The sequence below is a fragment of the Alligator mississippiensis genome, chromosome 2, assembly GCF_030867095.1.
Source record: "Alligator mississippiensis isolate rAllMis1 chromosome 2, rAllMis1, whole genome shotgun sequence".
NCBI classification, from domain to species: domain Eukaryota; kingdom Metazoa; phylum Chordata; order Crocodylia; family Alligatoridae; genus Alligator; species Alligator mississippiensis.
Genome location: NC_081825.1, coordinates 174,510,593 through 174,528,301, shown reverse-complemented (window position 1 = coordinate 174,528,301; position 17,709 = coordinate 174,510,593). Strand labels below are relative to the sequence as shown.

At 40.9% G+C, this 17,709-nt stretch overlaps 1 protein-coding gene across 1 annotated transcript; it reads right to left on the bottom strand.

The window, feature by feature from the left end:
- Positions 1-1,739: 1,739 nt before the first annotated feature.
- LOC102565676 (olfactory receptor 5AR1) lies at positions 1,740-2,678 on the bottom strand. The gene has a single exon (XM_006267727.1). It carries the CDS (start codon positions 2,673-2,675, stop codon positions 1,740-1,742), a length of 936 nt encoding a protein of 311 aa, XP_006267789.1. The 5' UTR covers positions 2,676-2,678.
- Positions 2,679-17,709: the final 15,031 nt, after the last annotated feature.

Sequence of the window (17,709 nt, the reverse complement as noted above, 5' to 3'; positions counted from 1 at the left end):
TTTATTGGTGGTGGGTTAGGGAGGTGCTCTTTGGGAAGGGAGGGAGGAGGGAATGGGCTCTGTTGTTGGGGAAGGAGGTGGAAGGAGAGTCTGTTTCTGTGAGGGAAATAAACTTCTTGTCAGAGAACTGTTTGCAATGAGTGTGGTACTGGGGGTAGGTGGTGGGCCTACTGGGGGTAGGTGGTGGAGCAGGGTGGATGTTCAGGTGGCTTAAAGAGGAAAGTTCAGGAGGAGGTAGTCTACCAGTGCCTCTCACACCCTGTGCCCTGGCCCCCACTGGTGGGTGTTCATCTTGCCCAGGGCCTCGGAGGTGTGGTCTACCACTGTCACTGACACTACAGCTGGTGTTCTGACTGCCAGGTATCCTCCGTAACATGTGCTTCCTCCACCCACACACTTGCAGAAACAGCTCCCCCCAGGCCTTGCAGATGTTATGCAGCATGCAGGCTATGATGATGACCTGGGGGATGTTCACTCTGAAATATTTTACTCAAGAGTAAACTGCTCCCAGATCTTTTACATGTATAGACACAACTCCAGAGAGCTGACAGAAGCCAGATGGTACAGATGGGGGAGGATCTTCTGTGTCATGAGTTTACCCAGATGGGTCACCTGTTTAGTTAAGTGGTTAAATTCACTGCTTTACATTTGTGAAGCTTTGGAGTGGTAAAAGGGAGAAAGGAGGCCACAAAGGGGTTCTCTAGGGGTCCTATGGGCAGATATGGTTTGCAGAAGTTGGTAGCCCTGAGAAGCCTTGAATGGTTTAGCTGAGGCACTGAATGTTTTAGTTAGTGGGTTTAATTCCTGGGGCCAGACCATGGAATAGCAGTATGAGAGAAAGAGCCTCAAAAGTGTAAGTGGTGACTGGCCGTGGTGGGTACCAGCGAAAGCACCCCAAGTTTCAGAGCTGCAGACCACAGAGTCCAGTGGCAATGTAGGACTGGGGGTTGGATAGCTCAAGTCAGGGTCTTGGTCCTGGATCACTGAGGCAGGGCCTAGATCTTGGAGCACTGAGGCAGGGTCTGGAGCCCAGAACTGCCAGGGAGAAAGAGATAGAAAAACAAGGATTTGGCTGAAACCAAGCAGAGGAAAATACACCCTGAACAGGAGACAGAGTCTAGAGTCAGTAGATCTGGTGAGATAGATGTCACCATAGGATGGGCAGGTTGGAGAGAAGCACTGAAGGCTTCATCCTCATTTGTGAGGGCAGCAAAACTTCATAAAAGAAACCCATAAAATATATTTTTTTAGCACACATCCAACCCACCCTGGCATACAAGCAACATATGGAAGTGTACGATACAGAAATTCCAGTTTGTAAGCAGGTAGAAAATTGCATGGAATGAGTAGCCTATGGTTCAAAACCATCCAGAATTTAAAGAACTAGAAGGCAGACATCAACATCTTTATTATTTTATTAATAAAATGTCATGATTTTTCATCCCTTTTCCTGATTTTGTAGAACCTGACTTTTAATCCTTGAACATTTGTGGGTGCAATGGTGACTGAGTACAGGACAGTCCCCAAACCAGGGCTGAGCAGCTATAACTTTGGCCATATGCCAGATGCAGAGGTAGTGAAATAATCACTGTTCAGTGCACAGCTCTCTGTGGAAACTGTGGCTATGCATTCCTTTTGGCACAAGAGATATACATTTAAAAGTAGGATAATGACACAGAGAAATCACTCCAGCTTTTCACTCCATTTTATTCATAATAAATCATTCTCAGAATTTGGATTCATCGAGAAGAAAATTTCCTTTTTATGGTCCTCCTGAAGGCCTCTTTCACCTCTTTGTTCCTCAGGCTATAGATCAGGGGGTTCACCATAGGGATCGCAAGGGTATAAAACACAGAGATAATTTTGTCCTCATCTAAAGCATATTTTGAGCTAGGCCGTAAGTACATGAATGAACCTGTCCCATAGAAGATGGTGACAGCTGTTAGGTGGGAGGCACAAGTGGAAAAGGCTTTGTGTCTGCCCTGAGCAGATTTGATTTTTAGAATAGCAATTGCAATATAGATGTAGGAGATGAAGATGACCAGACTTGTTGAAGTTACAAGCACTGTAGCACAGGTGAAATGAACAATGTCAGTGAGGTGTGTGTCAGAGCAGGACAGCTTCAGGATGGGGGGTACATCGCAGAAGATATGATCAATGACAGAGTCACAGAAGGGCAAACGGAATATGAATGTAGTCTGAATTGTTGAATTTAAGAAGCTCATGAAGTATGCACCAAGCACCAGCAGCATGCAGAACCGCTTAGACATGATGACTGTGTAAAGCAAAGGGTTGCAAATGGCTGTGAATCGATCATATGCCATTATTGCCAACAGGTAGCATTCCAATGTCACGGCAATGCAGAACAAGAAGAACTGCAATGTACACCCTGTGAATGATATGACTTTGTTCTCTGTGACTAAAGTCATGAGTGTGCTTGGAGTTATGATGGTGGAGTATCCAAAATCCAAGAGGGCCAGGTTGCTGATGAAAAAGTACATAGGGGTGTGAAGCTGGGAGTTGATTTTGATTAAAACAAACATCCCAAGATTTCCCACCAAGGTCCCCAGGTAGATCAATACAAAAATCAAAAAGAGAACTATCCGCAGTTTGGGGTCATCCGTGAATCCCACTAAAATGAATTCAGTCACCACAGTGCGATTCCCCTTCTCCATTTTCACCAGATAAACTCTTCTCTGCAGAGGAAGAAAATGATGGTTGCACTGAAAGAGAAGACAAGTAAGGGGAAAGTGTGAATATCACAGAATGACTTGAGCTCTTAAAAATGCATTATCTCAGGGTATTATCATAGCCTAGCATGCCCTGCAACTTGTCAAGGAAGTGGACAGCATAGAGTTTTGGGATTTCCCCTTTGGCTTCAAGTTAACACAACAGGAGGCTCATGTTCTTATGCCCAGAAGTGTAAATTTAGTCCCCACTCTTCACTCTTATCTCTTCCCTCAGTTGCAGCTTGTGATATAACTACCTAAAATAGTTTGTGCTATCACTGGATAGTGTGGTTCTTTGCATACCACAGAGTTACTTGGTGTGAGAAACAAAAGGAAAGACAGCACATAAGCCTTTTTCACTATGGATCCAAACTAATTGTTTCATCAGAAACAGCAAGTGGCAATTTAGAAAAACTTCAGGAAAAAGATGTTATGCATGATGAGGAGCTAGTGTTACATGCTGATTGTTGTAGGATTGGAGTATTGTTGTAGGTATGAAGGTCCATGGCATTTCTGACAGGCGAGGCTTTTGTTACACTCAAAAGCTTGTCCAACAACTCTCCCAGCTATACAGTTGGTCTAAATGCTGATTGTTCACAGTTTGCCTGATCATCTAAAGTCAAACAAAAGTGACTGCTTCTTGAAACCTGACCCTTTCTCTGTAGTATTCCTCATTCAGCAACTGCAACTCACTTGTGAAATCTGCAAGACAGGCAAGTGAATACCCTTCTGAGTGAATGGTATTATTTTATTCTACTCCGCAAAAATATGCATATTTCTAGCTGTGACAGTCTTCCAATAATACTTGTCCCAGATCTTGAAAATATACCTTTGTGGGTCCTGCTAGTATGATTTCATTTTTACAGAGGTTTACATTTTCCCACCTTCCTTTTGAAAGGGCATGAACCAACAAATACAACTCCACATTCATAAAGTTTATAACTGGATATTTGAGAATTGCCTTGGTTTTTCAATCCCTGGTTCCCTGTATTTCAGAGGCCAGATCCCCTTGACCACTGATAGTAGCTTTAACAATATGACTACCATAGTCACAGAAGACTCTAACATCAGAACACTTATTTCATCATAACTACATCACCATATTTAAACAAGATTTTTTCCCCCAAAAAACACTTAAGTAACCCCATTATAATTCTACCAGCTAAAGTGCTCTTCTTTCATTAACATATGTCATTCTCCATTCCTTAATCAGTTCTTCATATCAAACTCCTTATCTTCTCCAGTTTAAATAATATGTTTCCATGAATGCTTCAAATGTTTTACTGAAGTCCTGATGGATAAGAACTACAGTACTTGCTTTGTCAAGAAAAGCAGTTACCTTGTCAAAAAATCAAAAACAAAATGAAAAACCAAATAACAAGTTAATCCAGTACAATCATGTTTGGTACCCATATCACTTTCCATCCTGTTTTTCAGTTATTGATGCCTTTAATTGTCATTTCCTTCAAACTTTACGCTCTTGCATACTTTGTGCTCTGCATACTCATATGCAGACTCTTGCATACTTTTGAAGTTAGTAAAATAGGCCTGTATTCATGCATATCTTTAAATATAGACAGAGCAATCAGTGATTAAGACTGGTTACAAAGAGGATGGAGCTAAATTGTTCTCAGAGATAGCGGGGTGAGGAGAACAAGGAGCAATGTTGTCAAGTTGCAGTAAGGTAAATTTAGTTTAGATATTAGGGTGGGATGGGGAAACCTCTCTCACTAGGAGGGTTTTAAAACACTGGAACAGGTCACCCAGAGAAGTTGTGGAATCTCCATCCTCGGAGGTTTTTAAGACCAGGTTAGACAGAGCCTTGGCTGAGATGAGATCTATGGCAACGGTCCTGCTTTGAGCGGGGAGTTGGATTAGATGACCTCCTGAGGTCCCTTCCAACCCTAATTTTCTATGACTATTTGGTTTAAAAAAATTGTAAGTTGTCACATTCTGGAACAACTGGGTACTAGCTTTACTAGTAACAATTGCTCTCCAGTAAATGTCTGAAGTTAAAATTCCTTATGCAACTCCCAAGAGTATTTTGCCCTCTAATACTTTTACTGAAGCAATTATTCATATCCAAATCAGATCTAAGCATGTGTCCAGCACCATCTAAGCAGAATCACTTTTTTAATGTCTTCCCAAAGTGATTTTACACTGGAGAAACCTTTATTGATGCAGAATTAAAGTTGTTTGGTGATACCTTGTGCTCTTCTAGAATTCCATGTTCAGCAAATTTCCAACTTCTGCAAATAAGGACACACTCCTAATATAAATACAGGGGTGAAGTCCATGATTTTGCATACTTAATTATACCTCCTGCTTATATCAATCCCCAATAAGTATTACTTGCAATTTACATTATGGATGCATAAGACATGTCATTTGAATGTCTTAGGTCTACTGAAGAAGAAGAGAGTTGTTATTTCTAGAAATTCACTGGTCTGCTACTGAGATGCTACCTACCATGGCTACATGAAGGTAAGTGATCTGATGTAATTTCTATATGCTCCTCTCCCCTCCTGTACATTGTATAGAGTGGAATCAATTACAGTCATGCTCTGATATATGTGAACATTTTTATGCCTAACTTTTTCTGTTATTCTCAGTTTATATTCCTTGCAAGGAAGAGCAAGCCAATGAAAGTGGCATATAATAGAAATAAGTCTAAAAACAGGTAAAAAAAAAAAAGTTTCCACTAAATCAGGTTTTAATTTTCAGAGGTTGGTTGGTGACTAGATCAAAGGCTTTACAACTTAATTCTTTGTTGAATAACTTAAGCAGTCTTTTTTTTCCCCCTAAATGGGTAGGGACTTCCTTTCACTAACTGCAGGAAGCATCAAGCAGTTGAAAATACTTAGGGATCAAGAAGATTCATGGTATGTTCACCAGAAGTATGCAAGGGGGAAAAAGCAGCATCTGTCAAACTGAAGTAATGATTTTGCCTGGGGGAGGTACTGGCTGAATCTTGAAAACCTGATGCTATGACACAACATTTGGTACACAAACCCAATCTTGCATTTCCATCATACAAACAACAATTGTCAGAGGAAGCACATGGGTTTTACTGCTCTAGTAAAACTTAACTTTTAAAAAGAAACATATTCTCCAATTTAACTGAAGCAGAACTTTTCCTCCCGATGGATTAGAGTATACTTTGAAAATTATAAACAGTTAATTACAAAAATATCTGTTTCCCTAAGATCCATGAAACACATTTATTTTACTTTGCACCCTAAATTTTACCATAGCTGCTGTTTTAAAATGTAACTTTTAAGGACATTTTCCTTCTGTTTGAGATTTTGATCTTCTTCAGCTTCAACGAAAGGCTTTGCTCGATAGGTAAAATGTTCAAGGAAGTGTCTTAGTGCAAGGCAGACAAACAGCAACATCAGACAGGCTGAGAAATCTACCAAATACAGAGGAGAGGTCACACAGCAGAGAATCAGTTGATGCTAAGAATCAATAAACATTTTTGCTTCAGTGATTTAGACAAACTGGTTGTATTTAAACCCTCTCACTTCCAACAGACTACTAACCTTACTATGCAAATTTACCTTGATTATTTTTTTAAATATTACCTCCTTGACAGGGATTGTGGTTGATAGACATTTGTTGAGGTCCACCTAGAGTAGATGATAACAGACAAGGGTAGATGAGAGCCCTGGTGAGAGTCACAGATGTGCACAAGGAAGGAAGATGAACAATGAGATTTTGCTATAACCTGACATTTTACTAGGGACCGGTTGCAGGAATACTTTGCATAAATAAACCCAGTTCTTTAAAATAATCCCTTTACTGAGCCAGCATGATAACACATCAGTTTGTACACTATTGATTGCAGAGCTGTTAAATACTTAAACTTCAAGTTTAAGTATGCTATAGTCACCACATATTACCTAGGTTAAATCAACATTGGCTTAAGCGGAGCAAGGCAAATGAACACCAGAACATGGAAAATACTTAGAATGTCCAGTGGCATTGCAAAAGGCAAGTATTTTTGGGGTGTGGTATTTTTTATTGCATAGTTGGGAGAGATTTTAGACAAGTTTTCAGGTACAAGATACCCCTAAAGCTTGTCTAAGATTTCTCCCAGCTATGCAACTGATCCAATAAAAGATATTATCTCCCACAAAATCCTCGCCTCTTGCATATTTCCTGGACTATCGTTGCCGTAACATCGTTCCAGCGCTACCACCTGCACTCCAGCCAGTCACCCATACTTTTATTTTTCAGTGGTTTATTTTTATTTAAGTAATCCCTCACACATCACCTGGAATCCAGAAAGCATCAGTACAGTTTCCCTTACCAATATACTAACTGTAAAGGAAAAGCACACATGCATGCATGCACGCACACGAGCAAATAAACAAAATGTTTTATTTAGCTAGTCAAGGCTCAAATTACTACAGATCTCATCACTGTACATGAATGGGCTTCAACTCAAATTGATTTCCAATTGCCAGAACCAAAGGGAAATATTTATTTCAGCTGCATCGAAGTCAGGGCAATGAAACTTACCTTCAGGAGGAAAAGGTACATACATTACCCCCCAAAAGGGGATAGTGCTTTGTGGCTGGAGGTTTATTTATATATTTGGTTAAGTGGCAGTTGGGGAGGAATCCTTGGTGAGTCCAAGCACAAATAGGATTATTAAAATATCTTCCCTGTTCCCTGGGGATAGCCACACAGAAACCTGTCTCTAAAATGTATGCAATCTTAATGTTGTTTTCTTTCTTCTCTTTTGTGTTATTTTCGCAGGGAACTCAATCCCCTATTTTTCTGTGCTCAGCTATTGAAAAGATCCTTCACACATGCAAGGAATAATGTAGACAAGTGGTTTTCAAACAGTGGTCTGTGGACCCTTGGGGGTCAGCAGATATCTGAGGAATCCACAGAAAATGACTATGATCAATCAAAAATATGTGAATACCCACACTTACAATTCAGATGGGTCCACATGTCCATTTGAAATTTCCAAAGGGGTCTGCACCTCCATTCACATTTTTTTAGGGGTCTGCAAATGAAAAATGTTGAAAACCACTGATGCAAACTAGAAAATAGCACCATTGATCAAAATTGATTCCTTTTAATCTCCTGAAAGTTAGCGAGAGACTGCTAACAATGTGACACCTTCTGTGTTCTTGGCTTTGCAGGAGCCCAAGAAAGTCAGGGTAGTACTGCATAGCACTGCAGGCTGGGATTGTCATGGAAATCTAAAGGAGTCGTGTGCCCAGATAGTGACTAAGAGGAACCTAGTTTTTGATATCATTGAACTCTATGAAACAAAAGTCTAGGTATCTTGCTGCAAAATTATATTAAATTATATCACCCAAAACTTGGTTGACACAATTAGTATTGTTCAGTGAAGTCTAATGCCTAGCCAAAATGAGGAAAGTCACATAACTTAGTTCAGAAAATGAATAAAAAATTAGTTACAGTATACATGACCATCACAACACAATTTTAACTTTGCCCTCTTGTGCTGGCAATAATTCTGTATTACAGATGGAAGGAAGATTATGAGAGAATAGGGCACTGTGTTGTGCTCCACAGGCGTGATTGTCAGCATTTATCTGGGTGTCCATTGGGCACATTCATGTTGTTAAGTGTAAATGTACTAAATAGCACAGGGAGTGGTTGGAATGGCTCGGTAAAGCTATCATTTGGATATGAAAAGTGCTTGTGAACTTTTTGGAAGCAAGTGTTCCTCATTTAAATGATGAGTTTTGTGAACTGTATCCATTGAGAAACAGAAGACTCTTGTTGTTTGAAGATTGTGATCAACATGTAAGCATGATTGCAGTCCTCTAAGTAAAGCAGTAGTGTGGCAACACTTAGGAAACCCAGAGTGGTTCATGTGGAGTATCCCTAGTGTTTGATCAGAGTCCAGGTGTAAGTCAGTCCACTATTCTATGCCTGAAATAAACATAGGTTTTATCATAGCAAATAAAACATATTGGACAGCAAATAAAAGATATTGGACTTTGTGTAAGTATGCTAATGCACTTTGTCCACAAACCACTAGAATCTATTTCACTAAGGCATTTCTGGCTTAACCTTTGCTTTTTCCAGGCTAAGGTAAGCAGGTAAAAGGAGGTATTTTTTTCCATGTGTGTAGATTTGTAGTTTTCCTATCATTTCAATTATTCTTCACCCTAGGCTTGTGTACATGTGCATTTATGCTGACTCAAATGTATTGTGCAGTAAGTTACTGTGCAGTAAGTAGGAATAGGCTGGCATCTACATATGCAGGCATTAGAATGTATCAACACTGTGTGGGAGCATCTACAAGTGCACATTTACTGCACAGTAAATATGGTGACTTATGTCGACTTAAGCATAAAGTTGATACCTGTGCAGTAGCACTGTAAACACTAAAAAAATTTCCAGAAAAATTGCAAATTCAAAATTTTCTATAATACCCACATCTCTGGTTATGTTAGGATGCAAAAGAGGTCTGTAGGTGAAAGGAGCTAAGAACCTAGTATCTCCAGCATCCCAAATGAGTGCCCTAACCACTAAGGTAGGGGAGCAATATTGGGACAACACACATCCTGCCCTTTTCTGCTCCTCTGTCTATGTCCTGGATTCTGGACAATTCCATTTTCAGGAGACTAAGGCCACTGCACAAACATAAGGTGCACAGGTATGGGCTGCAGCTGCTGCTATCCATGTCCAGTCAGTCTGACTACATAATCATTTATCTATGCTGGGCTACATGCCCAGGAATAGAATACCCCTAGGGGCAAAATTACCAAAAATTCCATGTAAGCATCCCAGTTTTGACGCTTAAATGACCACGAAGGAAATAGAATTATGCCCTAGGTGAGGAATTCTGTCCTAAATGCCGTTTATCAAATGTTTTCCCCATTATGATTTTGTAATTCAAAATCCTCAAATAATAGTAGAAGTAATGCTTTCCTTCCTCCCTACAAAGATAGTTTCCAAGTCCTTTCAACACAGACCCCGGGTCCTTCTTCCTTGCCTTTTTGGCCTGAGAAAACTTTTTTGTCCTGGCAGCTAAGCAGCTTAAATCTCATGCCTGTCTTGTTTGTGACCTGGTGATTTGGATACCGCTGTAGGACATAAAAAAGAAGGCTTCAAATTCCCTGAAAACAACAGTGGCAGAAAATATGTCTCCATTTCCTGGTCAAGTCCTTATCTACCAGGCAAAGGCTGCTCAACCCTGAGCCTATGGGCCAGATCTGGCCCTGTCATCTGCTGTATGGGACTCCCGATATGACTGCAAATTTGGCAGTGTGGAAGAGGTGGCACTGCTCTTCTGCTGCCAAAATTATAGATCTGTAGGGGACCCCAGGCCCTGCATGCTGGATTGCATGCCTAATCCCAGGACATACGGCCAGGAAGTAGCAGTGCTGGACCCAGGACCTAATCCTAGTATGGGGAATGAGGCAGGACAGTGGCAGATCTGTAGGTCCCAATCGCAGTATGCCAGGGTGGCAGGGACAGTGCCAGACTCCCTGGTCCCAATTCTGATACACAAGTGTGGTTGAGGGGGGAGGTGACACTGGGCTGCCGGGATGCAATTGCAACATGGGGAGGGGAAGAGGGGAAAAAAGAATGAGTTAAAAAAGGGCATTAATCATATGTGAATGCATGTCTGTCAGAACAAATTACCTCTGAACATATGCCACAAGACAAGCAGTTATTTAGAGTGAAAATGTAGATATATAATAAATACAGACATGTCAGCAGAACTTAGTCTGTAGGGTAATGTAGAAATTTGTTTTTGACTTAGACTTCTAAAACCTTGTAAGCACCACTTACATTTTAAAAGTGAAGTAGAATATAGTTCAAGGTCTTTCACACCTTCTGTTGAAGTAGAACATGAGTATATCTAATATTGGTTTCATGGGGCATCACTATCATTAAATCTTCATTTTAAAAGCACCTTCCCTCTTAGCTTTCCTTTCCTGGATTTCATAGCTTTAGCTATTTTTCACATTCTGGAAAAACACAAAGCACAACTGGACAAGCTTACCAGTATGCCAGCAATCTTTTGAGACATTGACATTCCTTTTTTAAACAAGAAGAACAACAACAACAATAACAACAACAATTCAAGCCAATCCCAGCTTTCCCCCTTGGACTTCATGAAAATTATTTCCTCAAATGAAGACTATATAGATAGCCAATTGGACCTTTCTCTACCCCTGCATCATGGTCTCATGTCTACCACTGCTTGAAAAGCATGTCTTCTCTGATATTACTCTAGCTCCTTCAACAGTTCATTAATTATGTTCATAGATCTGTGAACACCCTTCATTCTCTAACTTTGGAACAGAGTCTGTAAAGGCACAGGGTTTGCCAATATACCAGTACCCTAATGTGAGGTCAGGCAAAGAATAATCAAGAAGCAAACAACGAGTGGCTCCCCAACTTTATCAGAACAGGGGTTTACTGCTGCCACATTCTCATCTAGTATATGTGGCACATCCATTCTCTGGCCATTGCCCTTCCTGTGAGAGATAAGATTGTGAATGGAAGGCTCCTCTGCCTTCCTTCAAACATAGGCAGAACAAGGACACACAGGATTGGGCAGCTGCACAACATGTGGGATGGGGAGAACAAAGAGGGCCTTTGTACACACAACAAAATTGGCCTTTAAAGTGGCTTAAGTGCCCTTTTGCACCGCTTTAATGGTGCATCTGTTTACACTGTCGAGGGCCCTCAATATCTCCTTGCAGGGCTTTGCCTGCAGGCCCCTAACCATACAAGTGGCCTTCCTCTGAACCCTTTCAAGGTTGTCTACATCCCTCTTGAAGTGTGGCACCCAAAACTGGACACAGTACTCCAACTGCGGCCTGACCAATGATACATAAAGGGGAAATATCACCTCCTTGGACATGTTTGTTGTGCACCTACTAATACATGATGAAGTGTGGTTAGCTTTACTTATCACTTCATCATATTGATGACTCATGTTGATATTGAAGTCAACAGTGACTGCATCCTATTCTGTTCTACCCACTTTTCCAACCTGTCCAGATCTGCCCGTGGTGTGGTAGCTTCACCCCATAATTTGGTATCATCTGCAAATTTGGACAGAGTGCTTTCCATGCCCTCATCCTAGTCACTGATGAAGACATTGAACAGCTCAGGTCCAAGGACCAAGGACCAAGCCATGTGGGACTCCACTTCAAACATCTTTCCAGGTCAATACTGACCCATCCACCACCACTGTCTGGGTGCGACCCCCTAAGACAATTTGCCACCCACCTGACTGTGTAATCATCTATGTCACAGTTACTCAGTTTATCTATAAGGATATAATGAGATACCATATCGAAGGCCTTCTTAAAATCTAAGTAGATGATATCCACTTTGATTCCTGTGTCTAAGCATTTTATGCTCTGGTTGTCAGGTTAGTCAGGCAGTATCTACCTGCTATGAATCCATGTTGGTTGCCCTTTAGCATTTCTTTTCCCACTGGACTCCCACAAATGTGATTCTTAACAATTTTTCAAAGGTTTACCCAAGGATAGAGGTGAGACTAACCAGTCTGTAGTTATTCATATCCTTGTTTCTCCCCTTCTTGAAAATAGAGACCACATTGGCCCTTTTCCAGTCCTCTGGGACCTCACCTGAGCATCAGGAGTGCTTGAACAGCCATGCCAATGGCCCTGCTATGACACCAGCCAATTTCTTCAGCACCCTTGGATAAAGGTCATTCAGGCCTGCTGAATTAAACACATCCAACACCTCCACATTTCTCTTCACTAAGTTGGTGCTAATAATAGACAAGCTGGTTTCTCCTTTATGTCTGTCTATGATCCAATTGGGAGATTTGTCCTGATCCGTGGTCAGGAATACAGAGGCAAAATTAAACCAAAGTAAATCCCCATGGTGTGTACAAGGTGCCAGAGATGGCAAACTTAACCCCGTAATATCTTCCTCCCCTCTGTTACCACACTGCCCTATATGTTTCTTCCTAGAATTCTACCCCTGAAGCCCCCCACCCCTCCCCGCCCCTTGGTTTTCTTACTTATGTTCTCTTTCAACACATAATACCCTTAACCTTTCTTTCCTTCCCATGGTCAATAACATTTTTCAGTACTGCTTCCCAAAGAGACATTTGGTGATATGAAAAGCCAGTAAGACCCATTCAGTGGTAGAGCTCTCCATGTATGCAAAACAACATCAAAACAAATCAAAACAAACACAACACAAAACCTTCCAATATTGTGGTTAATTATGATTTTACATGTAGCCTTATGATCTATTAATTTAGTGTTTCTCCTGTTGCTTTAATAGCTCCTTTTGAAGTATGCAACAACCATCTCAAGACTTGACAGATCTAAATTCATGCCATATATAGACTGTGGATAAACGTGAACTCAAAATAGGTGGATGTCTTAAATTGTGGCCTTCAGTGTTATAGTTTCATAGTTTCATAGTAGGCATGGTCGGAAGGGACCTGAGCAGATCATCAAGTCTGACCCCCTGCCATGGCAGGAAAGAGTACTGGGGTCAAACGACCCCAGCAAGGTGCTTATCCACCATCCTCTTAAAGACCCCCAGGGTAAGAGCCAGCACCACTTCTCTTGGAAGTTAGTTACATATCCTAGCTGCCCTGACAGTGAAATAGTGCCTCCTGATATCTAGCCTGAATCTACCCTCTGCCAGCTTGTGACCGTTATTTCTTGTCACTCCTCGTAGTGTTTGGGAGAACAGGGACTCTCCCAATGCCTGCTGGTGCCCCCTGACTAGTTTGTAAATGGCCACTAGATCCCCCCTCAGCCTCCTCTTGCTGAGACTGAACAGGTTCAGGTCCCTCAGCCTCTCCTCGTACGGCCTGCCCTTCTGCCCGCTGATCATGCTGATGGCACTCTTCTGGACCCTCTCCATGTTGTCCACATCCCTCCTGAAGTGCGGTTCCCAGAACTGGATGCAGTACTCCAACTGTGGTCTGACCAGTGTCGCATAGAGGGGGAGGATCACCTCCTTGGACCTGCTTGAGATGCATCTGTGGATGCATGACAAGGTACAGTTGGCCTTCCTGACCACATCCCCACGCTGTCGGCCCATGTTCATTTTGGCATCAATAATGACTCCAAGATCCTTTTCTGCCTCTGCACTGATGAGAAGGGAGTTCCCCAGCCTGTAGGTATGCTGCTGGTTCTTCCTCCCCAGGTGCAGTACCTTGCACTTGTCAGTGTTGAAATCCAAACTGTATTCATCCACCCACCCCTGTAACCTGTCCAGGTGTGATTGCAGCCTGTTCCTCCCTTCAGCATGCCCACTTCTCTCTACAATTTAGTGTCATCTGCAAATTTGAGCAGGGTGCTTTTTATGCTCCCCTCCCCCAATCCAAGTCAACGATGAAGATGTTGAACATTGCAGGCCTGAGGACTGAGCCCTGGGGAAGCTCACTGCCCACATCCCTCCAAGTCGAATAAGACCCGTCCACCACCACTCTCTACGTGCGGCCCTCCAGCCAACTAGTGACCCATTTGACTGTGTATGCATCGACACCACAGTCTCCTAGTTTTTTAATGAGAATGGGGTGAGAGACAGTGTCAAAGGCCTTCCTAAAGTCCAGAAAGACTAGTTCTACTGCAACACCTGAGTCTAAGGATTTTGTGACCTGGTCGGAGAAGGCCACCAGGTTGGTCTGATAGGACCTGCCTCTTATGAATCCATGTTGGTTGCCCCTCAGCATAATCTCCCTTGCTGGCCCCTCGTGGACATGCTCCAGAATAATTCTCTCAAAAAGCTTACCCAGGACTGAGGTAAGACTAACTGGCCTATAGTCTCCTGGGTCCTCCTTCCTCCCTTTTTTGAAAATGGGAACCACATTGGCCCTTTTCCAGTGTTCTGGCACAACACTAAAGCACCATGAGCGCTCGTAAGGCCATGCCAGGGGTCCCACAGTGACCTCTGCTAATTCCATCAGCACTCTGGGGTGGAGATCATCAGGACCTTCTGATTTAAGTGTCAATTCTTACTCTCTCTTAATGGTCTAATGCAGTGGGAGCCAACCTTTTTGGCAGACACACAACAAATTAGTACTCTACTCTTCCATAGTGCAACTCTGATCCTCTTCCTCCGCCCAATCTGGTGCTCTGCTTTCTGCTCCCTGCCATAGTTTCCTCCCCAGCCTGCTGAATGCCACACCTAGAGGGTTCTTGTGGCACTTACGGCATGTGTGACACAGGTTGGACACCTGTGGTGTAATCCCCATGTCACCGTTCTTTCTGTCATTCAGACCTCCCTCCCAGCTATCTTGTGCTTCCAAATGTAGACATCAGCACAGCCTTTGCAATGCACAGCAATCCTAGCTTCATGTGCACTCTGTTCTGTTCTATCTGAAAACTGGATAGAAAGTTTCTAATATTGAACTGTCACACTACTGATGTCCAGATTAAATCCATTATAAATCAATTAAATATAAAATAATTGAAAAAATGCATTTTCAAAAATACACCATGCATTATCTTTATTAGTATTGCTTTTAGTCAAGATTTCTCATTTTTGGACTCCATAAAAGGGAGGAAGGATGAAGAGAAGCAGTAGCACTTCCGCTTCCATGATGAAAAACTTTTTGGCATCTAATTACTTCATGGTCCCTAAAGACCAAGTGGGTGTTTTAATACACGCTGCTACCCTGACCTGGCAATTATTTTTATGAGAGATTCTATCATATTATGCCAAGAGCCTAAGTACATATGGCACATGTCTAATTAGACTTCCTATCAGTTCAGTTAAAGATAGACAGGTCTCAGTTTCAACGGACATTTTAAAATTATGGAGCACAAGTTAAGGTATGTTAAAAGCTTATTAATGCCTACAGAAATCTCTGACATAAAACCCTTCTACTAGGAACAAAAATCTTAGTTCACTAATGTTTAATCTTTTGATAGCAAAATGTCATCTTTGTTTTCTCTCACTGAATAACTTGTTGATAAATGGGAAAGCAGATGAAAAAAAATATATATCCTTAGTGTCTAATGCAGTTGTTTTGGTAGACTCATGAACTAGATCAATCCTCAGTTTGTTTCAACTGATCGAGTTCCATCAAAATTAATAGGTCGCTTATAACTTAAATTGACTCAGGATCCAGCTCAGTGAACTTTACTGAGCTCCTCTACTACTACCTATGCTTTTCAAGCATCATCATCATCACCAACATCATTTGTACAATATTATATAGAATAATAAAGTAAAAACATTTCTCAGATTTACTTGCTGTTGAGGATCATAATGTATCTTCTGAAAGACCAAATAGTTTGCTTATGTAAAACCTTCAGTTGAAGACATAAAAATATTGACACATATAAGGTATAGCAGCAATTGAAAAGAGTCTGGGGTATGAAAGCATACTAAGAATTGTTTGTAGTGCATTTGTATCATGAGTAATTATTAGTCCTTCAGAAAGTAACAGACATGGGGACTCCTAAAAAATTTAAAGGATGTTAACTTTGTAATCTTAGGTAAGATTCTAAACCTTTATTTAAATTATATCCCTTCCAGTGGTTGTTATCTCCTAACATCTTGGGTGGAAGATTCACAGTAATATAATCACAATAAAAAACAAAACCAACAATAATTCTGCATGAGTCACACATTTTGAGGAAAATTCTTGCTTTTTTAACATTCTGGTTTATTTATTTTTACGTGAAAGAAATAATTTTAAGTTTCCTGAAGCTTTATGTTAGTGAAATGCTCCTGATCAAAACTCACATAGAGAGAAATCCTTTCCCTGTCCACAAAGATGGTGCAGTACTGCTGGGGAAGCTCTGGCTTCTCAAGCACACCATTCTCTGCTTCACAGCAGGTCTCTCAGTGTCACGGTTGGTGCATAGTGACATTTTAATGCAGATAAATATTGTTTGTGTGTTTCAGATAATATCTCTAGTTTGAAGGTGAAAAACAAGCACCTTTGCATCTACTTGGATTTCACACAGATGTTCTCACTCCATGTTGTCTAGGCTGCACTTATTACTTTCAAGTCATCTCCTTGTGGCACCAAGTACATATCAGGTAGGTGTTCATTTAAAAAATAGCCTTAATAATTCTGCTTTTAAAAAGGATAAGTAGTTATTTCTATTTTCTTCTCTTTCTCCAGATAGATGAGAGAGGCTAGTGGAGAGAATGCAGGACAATCATTTACCAGGGTAACAGTGCTGCAAAAAAAGAGATAGCTGTTAAACTTGTATCACTGCTCAACAGGACCTTTTCCTCACGAAGTGCAACATTGTCCAAGCCTGCTTGCTGCATGTGATTTTGTTGTGATGAGCTGGAGGAGGAATAAGGGTCACAATCATAGTTTCATACAGACCTATTTATAATTTATTGTGTAATTTTTTTCCATAACTCCTCTATTCATTAAACCACCTCGTTAGAAAAATTGTTTTAGTAATCTTAAAAACCACATTTGTATTTATTCATTTTAATCAGGTAACTTACCCACAGTGTGTGGTTTAGTTAGGAGTGTCATATTGAAAGAGAGTGCTTTCAAACTAATATTTTTAATTATACAAGGGTGTTAGAGTTCCACTATACTTTCATCCCTTTCATGCACTACACTATACCTAGAAATATCATCTCATATTAACAAAGTTATATTTGCAATTGACAGTGTTTTCCAGGTCAGCACACTGTTTTTACTTACAGGTGTCTTTATTTTTTTTTTATTTTATTTTACCATATTTTATTTTCTCACCTTTTTCCTTTCAAATTAGAAAACTTGGCAGTCATTCACAAATGCATGCAACGATACTCATGCATTCTTTATTAAGATAAGTTTAAAGTTCCAAATGTCATGAAAAGACTGAAGGATACTTTGCTTTTTTAATGCAAGCTCTTAATTGCATTACAAGGTGTTGTTATCCTTTTCCCCTCCTGTTTGCTACCTCTTCAAAAATAAGCTTTATCTTGGAATATCTTTTCTGTCTGTCAGTTTGAGTTGCTTTCCCTTCCCCCTCAGGTGCACAGAATACATCTGAAATAA